Source organism: Platichthys flesus, chromosome 4 (genome assembly GCF_949316205.1).
Source record: "Platichthys flesus chromosome 4, fPlaFle2.1, whole genome shotgun sequence".
NCBI classification, from domain to species: domain Eukaryota; kingdom Metazoa; phylum Chordata; class Actinopteri; order Pleuronectiformes; family Pleuronectidae; genus Platichthys; species Platichthys flesus.
The window spans coordinates 16092228-16106928 of NC_084948.1; the positions used below are offsets into that span (position 1 = coordinate 16092228).

Sequence of the window (14701 nt, forward strand, 5' to 3'; positions counted from 1 at the left end):
CCGAGCAGGGGATCCAATCAGGTGCGAGCTGGTCCTGGTACTGCTAGGAGGTTTTGTGTGTGAAGTTGCAGACCGCACTGTGGAGGTGTGTGCAGCGAGAGGTACAAGTCAGACCCCCACGAGCTCCAGTGTTTCCAAAACCCTGAAAAGACCGACTTGTCTTCTCTTTTGACTCTGCCTCAAAAACCTCAACAACAATGGGAAGGAAAAGGGTAAGTTGAACATATGTACGCTTCCGTGAAATTTCTCTTTAAATGCAGCGGCTGTGTGTTTTTCTTAAACCAAACACACGCGGTGTCTTTTATATTGCGTCGATACAATGTTTTATATCAGTGACTGCATGTGTAATGTAAGGCCCGAGCTCCTCGGTAGGCTCCATGTGCAGGAATGGAGCCCTCCTCCCCTGTTCTCAGGTCTGTCGTGTCTCACCCTGTTGATACAGGGAAGTGGCGCCTTTTTACTTAGCACGGCGCAGCACGCGTCTTCACCGAGCAGCGCAGCGCGTCGGCATTGTTTCCTCGACGCAACCACTACATCCGCGATCCATTCTTTACACACGAGGCTGATGTTTTAATTATATTTAATGTTCACCGTGTGCTAAGGTCAAACAAAGCTGTTTACCCACAGACCCTCGACGCGCAGGACCCCTAATACAATTTTCTGGCGTTATGGTTATATGAGCGTGGACGCGCTATGGGTTTTCGCAGCGTTTTTGGACCGTGTAAAAACCAGTCGCCATTGTGGCAATATGTAACTCAGGCGTATTGTAAAGAAAATGGCCTGGTACATTATTGTCAAAAGCGCGTTATGGCTGCTGATTTATCCACAGACAGAGACTCATCGGGTTGTTTTTTATTTAATAAGCGCCGGGAGAACTTTAATGGAGGAAACTCCGAACATGCATCGCTTTCACCGTGCTGATGTTAGCGCGACGCGCGTGTTGGAGGTGGAGCGAGCTCATTTCCCCCCTTTTCCTCACCGAGCTGCAGCATCGCGATGTGGGCCTGCATCAGAAAACCTTTTAAAGTTTTAACCCTTATTGACTATAGAGAAACGTGTCAAACCTCCCCCACTCTCACTTTCAATGTTGCATAATTTCTTTGTGACTTAAGGGGAGGGAAGGGTGCCCATCCCCCCTTTGCGCTACACACCCACTTGAGCTCATGCATGGTTGTTGTTTCTCAACTTACTAAATATCTTTTCTCCTCTTTCTCTTGCAGTCCAGCGCTGGTGCAGGCGATGCAGAGGTTAGTATTCCTGCCCCCGCACGACCAAAATGCCCACAAGTGGCTGTTGCCGTCCACGGTGTCCCCATCTGAACATTTTGTTCTTTTGTCTGTCGAGAGGGAAAGGGCTGTACTCGCTTGATGCAGAATGGCTGTGGCAAAGTTTAAGTGCAGCCCAGGGTTATCTATGCAAGTCAAAACCTGAAGTACAAAGACTAGATGTGTCTCCCAGTTGTTTTTATTTTGCAGGTTTTAAACCTGGTCACTCATCATAGGGGTTGAATAAAATACAGCCTCTAGGGGGCACTATTTGATTTGTTGTGCAAATGATACCCTTGTCTACTTTGCCTGTTTCAAGTACCCTGATACTGAGTTGATGTTTCCACACTCTGAAATAGTTTTTGAGAGAATAACCTTTAACATCTAGTGATTGTTGATTAGACATTGAATAGTTTTCCAAATATGTACTGATACAATTTTTTTTTTAACATGTCTACATAGGTACAGGTTCCAATGAGGAAGTCTACAAGGTTGCAAACGGTAAGTTCCACAAAACCCAAGAAACTTGCCTCCCTAATAAAACAATCATCATATTTATTGTATTACTTAAATATTCTATTGACTTACTCTGATACTTAATTGTTGTATGTACATTTGTGTTACAGAAAGGGGATGAGCCTAAACCACAGCCAGAAAAGGCAAAGGTAAAAATATGTTTTTGATTTGTATATATCGTTGCACATGAGCACTGCATTCAACAAAAACTAATTCCATGCTTTTTGTTTGAAACTAAAGGCAGCGCCCAAGGCTAAAAAGGTGAAGGAGGCACCAAAGCCAAAGGGTAAGGCAAAGGCAACGAAGAAGGAAGAACCTAAGGAGGAAGAGGAGGAGGAGGAAGAAGAAGAAGAGGTCCCAGCAGAGAACGGAGAAACCAAAGTAGAAAAGGTACAAATTGTTTTTTTATCACTCATGCCTCCTGAAGTTGGCTCATTGTTTGCTAATTTCTATGAGTGAGGGTATAACAAATTGTTTCTCCATCGTCCAGGAGGAGGCAGCAGCAGAGGAGACAGAGGAAAAAGAGGACAAGACAGAGGAGGATGAGGAAGAAGATGAAGAAGAAGAGGAGGAGGACGACAAGAAAAAGAAAGCGGCAGAGTAGTTACAAAAAAACAAACACTCATTTGCCAACGTTCCCCATTCCTCTTTTCTTGTACAATGCAGAGAATATTTTTATCTATTTTCTTAAGACAGCAGTGTTTTTAGGGATGTGATTACAAAAGTGCTTTTTAAAGGATACTACAAATTACATTCAGTTTCATGGCTTCTGTGAAGGGAAAGTTTGTGGGGTCTCTTTCATTGTACTTGTGTTTTCTTTGACTTCTTATTTTGTCTTAGGTTGTAGTTTTCTGCATGATCTGCCGTCGTGTCTTATCAAGTCAATTTGATGTTCGAATTAGGAAAGTTTACCTGAGACCTTCCCACGTCGTCTTGAGGGATTTTGTCACCTGTACTGCTTTGGAGTTAAATGCATCCTAATGTGTTTGATAGGAAATGAGATGATTAAAAGTCTGACAATTGTGTTTTAAGCTAAGTAACTTGAATTATTTTCACTAGAACTGGCATTGGCCACATTGATTTTTCTTTGATGCAGTCTGTGATGGTACATTTTTGAGGACAGTTAAATAGATCCACATTCTGTTTATCATACTTGCTGTTTTGGTCCTTTCAGGTTAACTGTATTTTCACCTCACCCTACAAAATGTATCTGCCGCAAATATGTGCATATGTTCAATGTGGTTTTTGGGATTTCTCTACTAATGTACAGTTTCCTCCTTTTTAAAAAAAACAATAAAAGGATTTTTCTTTAATTTTTGTCAAGTGATAATTTAAATTGGGATCAATTGAAATAATCCAGTGCAGCATACAAGCTTTTGACGCATGGTCAAATAGTATTCAAGGATCTATTTTTTTAATTGTGCTTTAGTTGTGTGTTCCAATTCTACCAAAGTTACAAGGCATAAAGTGCAGAAACATCACTGGGCATCTTAACAAATTTTGGATGATTATATGTTTATACCAGGCTTTTAGCAAGGACTTTTCATTCACCTTTGAAAATCTGGAGTTGTAGGTGACTAATAAACCAAAATTTATATTTTGTTCCTCAATTACCCCACAAAAATGAACTCCCATGGACAGAAATTTGTTTGGGAACACCACTGCTGAATTTCCTATTACACTCCGTCAATTTTCCATCAGGTGTAATGCATTTAGAATACCTTGCTACTAAACCCAGCCTTGACTGACCTCTCAGGGTGTCCTGACCCTCAGCATATCCACTAAATTACCCTGTGGCAGAAAGAGCGGGGCACGTGAGTCGATTGTTGCCCTCCAGCAAGAATATTTGGTACTTTGACTTGAGCTGAAGTTATACTTACAGTTCACATTTAATGGGTTCACGATTTTCACAGATTTTCTGTAGATAACAAAATTACATGTGAAAGACTGTGAAATCCAATGAGTTTTAACTTTATGACGGATACTGTGCCCATGACGAGAAAAAGATGAAGGCTATGGTGCTTATCTTTGTGTTGAGTTGTTTTAATTCTAATAAACCTACCAGTACATGAAATGACACCCAAATTCATAAAAACGTTTTTATGAAACAATGTTTTAGTTCAAGCTTGGAATATTTTGAATATGACCAATATCCTTCTTGCCAGATGACTATAAACATAAGCCGCTCTAATTCTTAGTCCTCATTTAGTCATGCATGTTCTGGATTGCGATTTTAATCAATCCCTCTTTTTTTGTAATTTGTTTGCCCCATGATGAGCAGGGCTGAAATATTCAATGGCTGTCCACTGAAATTTTATAAACCACATGTCAGATGTCTTTATTGTAGTATTCCCAATTTTATTTTAAATGTAGTAATTTCAAGTCTGGAAAATTACCTTAAAAGGCACAATGGCGATAATTAAAAAAAAAAAAGGTACAGATTTTTTTGAAGATCTGTGAAAGCTTACTGAGGGACTTTTCCTTAGATGGTGCTGTTTAGCCATTTTGCCATGCCAATTTCAATTTACTTCAGAATTCAAATGCTTTTTAGGGTTTTGAATTTCCTGCAAACTTTTGTGAGAATTTGAGCATGTCTAGGCCGTGAAAAAGCCCCAAAAAGGGAAATAAAAATCCTTCGAATTGCAGTAGGGCCTCCCACCTGAGGTTCTCGGGCCCTATATATCCAAGCCCCTAACCTCCAATGACAGTATAGTGATGTGGATGAAAAAAATGACAATAAATTACAAAAAACTCATTAAACCACAAAAAAAATGTATTGACACAGAAGTTGACTTAACTTTGAAGTTAAAAATGTATCGCTTTAACACGTGCATGTTCAGTATTATTCAACCGCCAGCCGCAGTACTTTGAGGCGCATCATCTAGCTTTTAAAACTTCTAACAATTTCGATAAGTGCTTCTTAAACCTCTCGATAGAAATCTTTGCCCATTTTTCACGTGAAAAAGCCTCCAGCTCAGTGATGTTTGATGGCTTCTGTGCTGCAACTGCCTTCTTTAAATCCCACCAAAGATTTTCTATCGGATTTAAATCTGGTGACTGTGAATGCCACTCCTGGATGTTCCAGGATCTTTTTCTCAACCAAGCTCTGGTTGACTTGGAGGTATGCTAGGGATAATCGCTTGCTGGAAAGTCCAAGGATCACCAAGGTTTAAGTTGTCAACAGAAGGCCTCACATTCCTCATCAAAAGGGCCTGGTATTTCTGGGAATCCATGATGCCAGGTTTCACGATCAAGATTGCCAGTTCCTGCCGCAGAAAAACAGCCCCACATCACCAATGACCCACCTCCAGGCTTGACCTTGGGGATGGCAGGGCCGGCCCTGGCAATGTTTGCGCCCTAGGTGAGATTTCAAATTGGCGCCCCCCCAACATACACACGCAATCTGTCATGCATCCCCAAGAACTTTTGGACTTTATGCAGATGCACACACAGGCAGACAATATTGTAAGATATAAAAAACAATAAAAATGTATAATAAAAAATATAAAAAGAGTCTGAAATCAGCTGTACTGAGAGCATATTATGTCATGTTTACAAAAATAAACATAAATGATGTCCACAATCGGGGTGATTATTACCTCTATATTGTTCTTTCTTCTCCTCCTCTACTTTGCGGTGCTTTCTTAATTGTGCACCTGATCATTTAATCTTTTTTTGATTCATCTTTGACTCTAACCGCAGTCTATCACCGCAGCTACAGGGACCCACCTGAGGCGGAAGCGCGAATTCTGTGTGAGCCGCCGCTTGACTGTTCACAAAGGGAGCCATCCAGGAGGATGTTGTAGATGCTGGCTTGCCTGTCCAAGGAGCCACAGGTGGTGACATCAGCAAATGTCCCTACTATGCTGACAAAATGAGTAGGTTTTCATACATCTCTTTTTATGCATCTTGCTGCTATGAGGAACTGTTGTGAGGTTGTTGTTGTTAAGGTTTGTTTTTCTCTTTTTGTGCATCCAGCGGCATCAACTCGCCATGGCCGTACTCCGACACCCAACGGGACAGGTTCTGTTTGCGACCTGGATTGCTGCTCTGGCTGGATTTGCTTCATGGTATCTGATGTGATCCCACCTCCAGCCTGTCATTCTGCTGCTGAGAGAGGGAGAGGGAGGAGAAACATGGAGGGAAGGCGAATAAGGAGATTGAGACCACTTCATAGTTTAATATAAACATTCTTTAGGGGTCCAAGCTAATTCAGTATTGCACATTGCTAAAGAGGGAAGCTGACAGGAAATATACTTGGTTTTATTAGACTATTAGCACTACAACTCCATCCATCTCTCATGCTATGCCTCGATGTGTTGTTTCTCCGCTTCCTTTGGACTATCCCTCCAGAATCAGAATCAGGTTTAATCCATTTGATGTCCCTTCAGAGTATCTAGTCTTACCTCAAAACCTTCTGGAGCTGTTTGCTGATATTGGCACAGATGTTTTGATGCAACACTTAAAACTGTAACTGGCTATAGAGCTGACAATGATGCACCTATATACAATAAGATTCCAGATTCGTTCATTAGACTGGCACTCAGTAGAGCTCAACAGAGCCGTATAGGTTAATCTCTGATCCATGCAGCTTCCTTCTACCAAGTTGTGTGGTTATTGGTCCAGTAGCTTATTACATAAACCTGTTGATTGACAAATCAGAGATGAAAACATAACCTCCTTAGCAGAGGTAATAAAACCTCCACCCATTTATCAAGGACATGTCACCAACATTAATAATTATTAGAAACACAACAGGAAATTAAAAGTAGAATGAAATGTTTCTAGAATATCTAAATAGTTGACGGGTAATCTTCTGTTGGTCGACTTATCAATTCATTTATAAAAAGCTAATTTCCCCCTGCTACTTAGTCTATAGGGTTTTTATATTGTGCTTTATTTACATTGTATATATTGGTTTATTTTTGTTGTGCACTGATTGCTGGCTCTACATCAAATTGCCCTTGAAGGATAATAAAGATTTTCTTTTATGGACAACTTTAGTTAATCACAAGGTGCACAAACCAAGCAGGAGCAGCAGAGGTACCCAGGAGCCAGCAGGGGGCAGCCTCAGGAAATCACAGCAGACTGTGATTCTTGTAAGGCGTCCGAAGACAAGGTTGTAAAGTACTGGGTTATTCTCTAACAATAGGTTTTTAAAGTATGTTAAATCATCCAGTATCTAAAAGCCAAAAATACAAAAGTAACTTTTAAGTAAGGCTGTCAAATATATGTAGTAGAAAATATTTTCTCTGTAGTGTGTATCAAAAGCAGCATATAATGACACAGACACACACACACACAATAATAATAACAATTTAGGGTATTATGTGCTAATAATACATGACCATGTTTTGTTTTCCTTTTTTTTAAAGTTATTTTAATGTTCACTCTTTTCCTGATGATGTGAGGGTTCCATTATCTTTTTTTTCTTTGACGGTGAGTCTTTCCAAAATGTGTCTCTCACTCAACTAACCTGGCCAGCCACTGCTTTGCTTCCGAGATCAAGTGTGTTCAATCTATATCTTTTATTGTCAAAAAATACATTTAATTATCTCCAATATACATACAAATAATGTACAACTAAATGTAACCCAACACAACAACTTCTTCGACATGTTGCCTCTGAAAAAAGGAAACACTCATCACATGCATCTTAAGCTAGCATCAGACAGAGTGAGAATTTTTTTTTGAAATAAATTTTAGTAATGGGAATAAAAAATAAATTAAAAAAAAACTTTTGACCAAAATCACTAATCATCTTCCCATCATCCCCAATCTCAATAAAAGTGCTCCCTTCCACAAATCCTCTCAGAAACTCCTCTTCAGTATAACATAGCTATAGACAGTATTTTTTATCTCTTTCTATTACACTGTTAAAAATACTCAACATTATTAATCCTAATACTTCCCCCCCAAGAAAACCCCTTTAACTCACAACATGCACATATTTCCATTCCCCTACACACATCACATTCATTTTTTACTTTCAGATCAAACATACTTACTATCAGGTTGAAGTAAACCCTAAAAATCTAAGTTTTCACTTTTGATTTGTTTTGACTGTTCCACTTCCCTCACAGATTCATCCATATTCTTTCTACATCCATATCATACATAACTTTCTTCCACGCTTTCTCTGCATCCGGTCTTCTCCCGTCTTTCCCTTTACACATCTGTACATCACTCATGTTTACACACACATCAGACTCACTGTGCTCTCTCCTTCACCCACTTACATTTCTTCTTCCTCTCTCATCTCATCACAGCCTCTCTCTCAATGATAATTCAGCCCATTCCTCCAGCTTTTCCTTCTTAATCTTTTCCATCTCCCCCCAACGGAACACTTCATCACCTGTTTCTCTCACCCCATCTACCACTACCTGTGCCCTCATAGACCCAGGAACATGATACTCATAAACTAAATCCCTCACCTTTCTAATCCCTGCTTTCCATATCACCCTGTCTACGTTCAATATATCAATTGGCTGATATGGGCCATTCAAGCTGTGCACCGATATGAAAACTTTTATTTCATGTATAACCAACATGCATTTATGATTATATTTAACATTGACATTAATTTTTTGTCTTAATTCAAGTTGTACTTATTTTGTGATATTTGTGTTTTCTGTCAATTTATTTTTATTTATTGAAAAAAAATAGTTTAACTTAAGAATCATTGCCAATTATTTCTAATACATAATTTTTTACTTCTTAATATCGGTATCGGTACTGGCCGAGTGCTCATTGCTCACAAACGGTTATTGTTTTGCTGTTGTGTTATTATTTATTGGGTGCTAAAAACAGTCAAACAAGTCGAGAAGGGGCTTGAGGCAGACCAGCGACATTATATAATTCCCTTTAGCTTAAAACCACAGCTTAATTTAAAAGAGTTTGATGTTTGCCCTGAAATTTGTAAAAATTGCTCAGGAAAATAGATCACGGTGCAAGAAAAACAATCATTTGAATTTTCAATAATTTCCTTGAGTAATAAGGTCAGGGTTTAATGTGCAGTTTTTTCCTCGCTGGTTCTTAAACTCCCTGCTCTTTCATTGCTCTTTCCAAATATGACATTTTGAGAACGATATGTTAATATATCATTATTAAAGTAGCGTTTTGACTCGAAAAGGTTTGTTGAATGTTCACTCTTCCCGTCAGTGATGATTTGAGGGTTCCATCTCCTTTTTATCTTTGATGGTGAGTGTAATATTTAGCCCATGCTGAAAGAAGGAGATGTGACTTGAAACTTCACCTGCAAACTGTAGTAAGACAACCGTAGGCCCCTGACCTTGGGCTCCAATACACACAGCATCCAGGGCTCAAGCTGAACTCTGCTCTGAGGAGCATCTAACCCCTGGCGTTAAACCTGAAGCCCTTCTACCAGACAAACCATAAAGACAGAATCTCTAGTTAAATATTTATATACCCATCAGCATTTCGCCCAACCTAGCCTATCACGGAAATATCCCTCCGCTTTATTATACGGGCACTAAAGAGATAATTCTCTGATAGCAGGTAGCACACCCCTCTGGACTGGCTTTCATGTGGTACACTCCAGATTCCCCCCTATGCAAACAGAGTTGGAATCTCCCTCTTCCTGAACCCTGCATGAAAGCGAGAGAGGGTGACTATATCAGCCAAATAAAACTGTGTCTTAAAGGTACTTTCCAACTACTGGTTGTGGAGTCTGTGTATAATATCAGTTTAGCAAGATCGAAAAGTTCATGTGAGTGCTAGCTTAACATGCTAGAGTGCTGGCTAATGCCACAGCCATGCTAATGCTACTGATACTGGGGTACTGCGACCAATGTTGCTAACATAGCATAATAACAAGTATAACTATTTCCCTCGTTTGTGTATGTTAGGTGTCTGTCACATTCTATATTACAGGGCATGTGGTAACTCCATGACAGTGAGTCTTTCCAAGATATGTCTCCATGAAGCACGCGAAACACCACCCTCTGCTGGTGATATAGAGAATCTTCCCCATAATCAACACCATTTTTGTTATGTTCAGGAGAACAAGCTCAAGGAGCAATGTTATTGTAATATTGCAAGAAAAAGAAATGAGAATATTCAATAATTTCCTTCATTAATGATCAGTCAGGGTTTCCCCTTTTAGGGCTTGTCCTGCTTTTGCCTCCATTGAACCTGTTTCCCCTCTCATTTGCACTAAAGCAGCTGAAATCGATTCACTATCACTTGGTGTTATGCTGTGACGATTAAGTGTTCCCTTGATTATATTTTGAGCAGTGTTTATACGAATAATTTGATTTAAAATTTATTAAGAACCGGTCGATATGTGCATAGTCACATGACGTAATGACGGGTTGTTGATAAGCTCCAAACCTGCAGCAGCACTCAGTGTGGGAGAAGGAGGCCGAGGGGACAGTGGAGAACAGGCCTGACACCAGTCCAGATTCCCGTTAATGACATGTGAAATTTGTTTTTGTTTTTTATCTATCTGAAGCTCATTTGGAAGCGATGACGAGTGCAGATGACGTGCGTGAAACCGTGAAGGTATTGAAGTTGATTTTGAATCATTCTTTCATTGGAGTTGATCAACCTATGCTCTTCTTGTCACGCAACAGAAGGTCACTGTGGTTTTATGGCTCACTGAGGTTTTTACTTGAACTTGAAAATGCTGAGATTTCTCCTCTTGTCATTCCAAATTATTATGCAACACATTTATTTTGATTGATGCGATCGAATTATTCATTGAAGTCAAAACTTCAGTACCTAATATAATATAATAAAATAATTTCTAATCTTATTTTTTTATATGCAGTTGGGGAAATATCAGTAATTCAATAGCACTGCTTCTATCATATTGTGTCAGTAATGCCTAAATAATGAGGTGAACAAATTAAATTTATATTCTTTAAATTCTTAAACTAACAGTTGCTGTGGAGGTGCAAACTTTTTTCAGATTAAATGAAGAGAGAATAATTTATCATTATCCCTCTGTTACATAAACTATCTATAGATACATATTGGGTGTTCGATCCATTTTAATAATAAAGCAAATCTAGTTATAAAGTTAAAAGTAAGTAAATGCAATTGTAGTAAAATGTGATTTATTAAAAATACTTTTCTAGTAGAATGTGACTGTTGAAATGTTCTAGGTGACCATTTAGAATGTTGTTGTATGTCAGAGCCATAGACTTGGTTAATACCTATTTAGCATGTTGCATAACATGACTTTATGTGTGCAGAAATACTATGGCGGTCGACTGGAGTCCTCATGTGACCTGCAAACAAGTGCTGCCTCCTGCAGTCTGTCCTGCAGCCCAGTGCCCAGTGTCGCAGAGGCCCTGAGGCTGGTTCACCCAGAAGTAACCAAAAGGTACAGTCCCTGTGCATTTTCTATGTCAAGTTTAGTGTTAAAGCCCATTTAACACCGCCAGAGTTAAACAAAGTCCTATACGATCAAGAAGAACAAAGAGATCAACAAGAACAAAGAAAAATGCAAGAATATATTTTCCTTATGTATTATGTACACATGTACAATTTTATAATAGTTTATCATCTTTATACTATGATACAATTGTACAGTGTACAGTGATAACATCTTCATAAATGTTATCATTTAAAACAATCTACAGGTCGTTCAAAGGTTGAAATGTCTTTGTAAGTCTATCTTCAAGAGTAGAAGGTGCGGTGGTAATAAAAGATTAGATACAAAACCTACAAATTAAAAGCACACACTGCAGCCACTGTCTACATAAAGGAGTCAGGTCCTACTGTCCCATGTATTCACAGAGATGTTATAGCTAAAATCTCTGTACAGTCAATGACCTACCTTGAGTTCATCAAAATCTCATTCATTAGAAAAGACCCTCTTCCCCCGATTGTTTTTGTTGTTTCTTTTGTAGCTTCCTTTGTCTTCTTGTCCATACCCATCCCATCATTAAACAGTAACTTTGTACAAATGCACTCTTGTCCTTAACAATACCCCTTAACCTCCAGATTTTTCGGATGCGGCCTTCCTTTCCCCGCGAAGCTCGAGGGCTGCAGAGTGCTGGACCTCGGCAGCGGCTCCGGTAGAGATTGTTATGCCTTCAGCAAACTCGTTGGCCCCAGTGGACACGTGACAGGGATCGATATGACAGAGGAGCTGGTAGCTATACATGCATTAACACGCCAGCGACTCTTTGAGTTCTGTACTTTCTACTGATTTATCTCGTCTCTGTTTAGATCACTGCCTCTCGTCAGTACATTGAGTATCATCAGAAGAAGTTTGACTACAAGGAGTCCAACGTGACCTTTGTCCAGGGTTACATGGAGAAGCTCGGGGAAGCTGGGATACAGAGTGACTCAATGGATATTGTGCTGTAGGTTTAGATTAGAGCTGTTTAGGTTAGAGCTGCTTTCAGACATGCACTGAACTCAGAAGATCCTCCTGACATTCTCTGGAGGGGCCGTGTATGTGAGCACAAATGTCCGATTTAAAGCCTCCTGACTTTCTGCGGACTCTCTCTCTGGCCAGTCCCATAGTATAAAGTCAGCAGAATGTCCGGAGGAGCCGATGTGGGACCACAGTAGGAGATCCATCGCAGAATTACGAGTGAGTGGGAGGGTCGCTTACTTTCTAACACGTGACCGACGTAAAACTAAAAAGTAACAAAAAGAAAACTGGTATAAGACACAGACAAAGATGGCAACGCCAAAGTTGTTGCCGATTTGCTGTAAACAAAAAAGCGTGGTCTCCACAGCAGGATTCATACGGTACATCCTGCCTCTGTTTTGTTCGCCACCCCTCACCTTAATGCTCCGGAGAATTCTGAGACTCCTGCTTTCTTATTTTGTGAAAGGTAACTTTCTGAGAAAGTCCGGACCCAATTCTCCAGAGGTCATGTCTGAAAACAACCTATGACTCTACACGATCTGACAATTAACTTATTCATCTGTTACCTTTGGAGAGAGCTTTGTTATGTGGATAACAACCTTTTTTGTCCTTCTAATCCATCCAGATCCAACTGTGTCATCTGTTTGTGTCCTGATGAGAGAGCCGTGCTGCAGCAAGCCTACGACGCCCTCAAGGTTGGTCTGAGGAATTTCTACCAACTAAACAAATAGGGAATGTGGTTGCTTTGCACATGCCCCGGCTAATAGTCAGCTACTCATCGAAGTTGGGCCGGTCACTTTATCTTATTGTGTCCTTTCATTTTGTTACTTTTTATTTTAATAATTGGCCACGGTGAAGTGACGTTGATTCAAGTTAAGCAACAATTTCCTTTCTTTGGTCCTCCAGTTGAATGGGACTCGTTTTGCTTCACAACAGCCTGTTTAATGGGGATATATAGTTTTTTCTTACTTTCAGAGGTATATATTTGATTAATGCGTCCCCTTTAAACACAATAACTGTCAATAGTCTGAGATAATGGTTAGCTGGTCATGAATCTGTGTACCACTCAAAATTTGAATAGCTCATCCATGTGTCATGCCACAACAAACAAAAGTGTTGGTACAAACCATTTATGATTTGTATCCTTTTATACAGGAGGGAGGTGAACTGTACTTCAGTGACATGTATGCCAGCAAAGTTGTTCCTCAACACATGAAGGATGATGCAGTCCTGTGGGGTAAAACAAAGCTGCACCATCATCTAAAATCAAGCTTAAAGGCCACACATGCATAGTAGGATCACTTCATCACTGCTAAACAGAAGGCATTCACTGTTGTTTTCTTCTTTTTGGTGATAGGTGAAGGAATGGGTGGCGCCTTGTTTTGGCACGACCTGATTGCATTGGCCCATAGCATAGGTTTCAGCACTCCACATCTTGTCTCAGCAAGCCACATTGTGATCTACAACAATGATCTCAAGGCAAAGGCAGGTAATGAAAAAAAAAGGGGTAAGATTTAACTTTAAAGACGTGTGTAAAGGTCATTCTACAGCTGAGCCAGCTCTTCGTTTCGCAGGTGATATCAGCTACGCTTCAGGGACCTACCGGCTCTTCAAGCTGCCCAGACGTCCAGTCACGTCGAAGGCAACAGTGACCTACAAAGGAACTGTGGGAGATTTCCCAGATCAGCTGGACTTTGATTCATCACACTGTTTCAAGGTATTCCACAAGTGACCAATACACGTATTGTTACAAGAAACTATAACGTTTGAAAAATACTTTAAAACACATGTACTGCATCATAATTTCAATGTTTTCTTGCGGCGTTACAGAAAGATGTTGCAGTGGAGGTAGATGGAGAGATGGCAGCAACTCTCCAGAGTTCTCGTTTCTTCCCGGATTTTGAAATTGAGATGCTGGATAAACCTGAGTCCCTCTCAGAGTCAACCACACAGGTAGCGGGTATTTGGGTTTTAATGGCTAAGATGCTTTGATTGTAATTAATTACTGGTTGCATTCACTATATCCTGAACCCATTTTGTGCATGCAATAAGATATGATTCTTATAAAAAAATACATAAAATTGAACAACTTAAACTTTGATTCTAAGAGATCCTCTACACTGACAGATCATTGACCACTAATGTTCTTCATTTTTTCCTCAGTACTGCCACCTCAACCCGTTTCTGTTGGCTGACAGACTGGGCTCTTGTGTCAAACAATGCTCCAAAACAAGCAAAGAAAAAGTCTAATGAATATAGAAGAAATTGATTTGAAGACTCTCCTCAATTTTTTTTTGCCGATTTTGTTTTGACAGGTTACTTAAAGGCATAATAATTGTATATGCTGACCACCATGTACCTTTGGAGATGTAGTAAAGGATGTTTTTTTCAGGATATCACATTGTCTGTTTGTCTTCAAAGTCAATGTTGTTATAGAATTATACATAATTGTTTTACAACATTGTATCATCAACAAAAAACATTGTTGAACAAAGAGGGTCTCACATTTCAACTAATGAAATATAAATAAAAATCTCACTAATGTTTGTGTCTCCAAAATCGTTTCTCT

At 39.7% G+C, this 14701-nt stretch overlaps 2 protein-coding genes across 3 annotated transcripts; both read left to right on the forward strand.

Moving 5' to 3' along the window:
* Positions 1–37: 37 nt before the first annotated feature.
* Positions 38–3094, forward strand: LOC133951488 (non-histone chromosomal protein HMG-14A-like). Its single transcript, XM_062385468.1, has 6 exons — positions 38–212; positions 1221–1247; positions 1728–1766; positions 1892–1930; positions 2022–2171; positions 2272–3094. Exons 1-6 carry the CDS (start codon positions 198–200, stop codon positions 2383–2385), a joined length of 384 nt encoding a protein of 127 aa, XP_062241452.1. The 5' UTR covers positions 38–197; the 3' UTR covers positions 2386–3094.
* A 6275-nt stretch (positions 3095–9369) lies between these two features.
* On the forward strand, positions 9370–14676 carry zgc:153372 (uncharacterized protein LOC767695 homolog). 2 transcript variants are annotated; one of them, XM_062386156.1, is made up of 11 exons: positions 9370–9444; positions 10255–10304; positions 11000–11130; positions 11754–11904; positions 11982–12118; positions 12758–12827; positions 13288–13369; positions 13490–13621; positions 13707–13849; positions 13963–14085; positions 14296–14676. In XM_062386156.1, the coding sequence occupies exons 1-11, from the start codon at positions 9393–9395 to the stop codon at positions 14380–14382; spliced, it is 1158 nt and encodes a 385-aa protein (XP_062242140.1). In that variant the 5' UTR covers positions 9370–9392; the 3' UTR covers positions 14383–14676. The 2 variants fall into 2 exon arrangements, with proteins under 2 accessions (XP_062242140.1, XP_062242141.1); XM_062386157.1 differs by having other exon boundaries at positions 9372–9408.
* The last annotated feature ends 25 nt before the right edge of the window (positions 14677–14701 follow it).

Bases quoted from the DNA above. Each gene is read 5' to 3' on its own strand.
- LOC133951488 (XM_062385468.1), top strand. The intron at 1,248-1,727 runs GTTAGTATTCCT...ATGTCTACATAG, and splicing joins CTGGTGCAGGCGATGCAGAG to GTACAGGTTCCAATGAGGAA. The intron at 2,172-2,271 runs GTACAAATTGTT...TCCATCGTCCAG, and splicing joins GAGAAACCAAAGTAGAAAAG to GAGGAGGCAGCAGCAGAGGA.
- zgc:153372 (XM_062386156.1), top strand. From the start codon at position 9,393: ATGAAAGCGAGAGAGGGTGACTATATCAGCCAAATAAAACTGTGTCTT. The intron at 10,305-10,999 runs GTATTGAAGTTG...TTATGTGTGCAG, and splicing joins ACGTGCGTGAAACCGTGAAG to AAATACTATGGCGGTCGACT. The intron at 11,131-11,753 runs GTACAGTCCCTG...CTTAACCTCCAG, and splicing joins CACCCAGAAGTAACCAAAAG to ATTTTTCGGATGCGGCCTTC.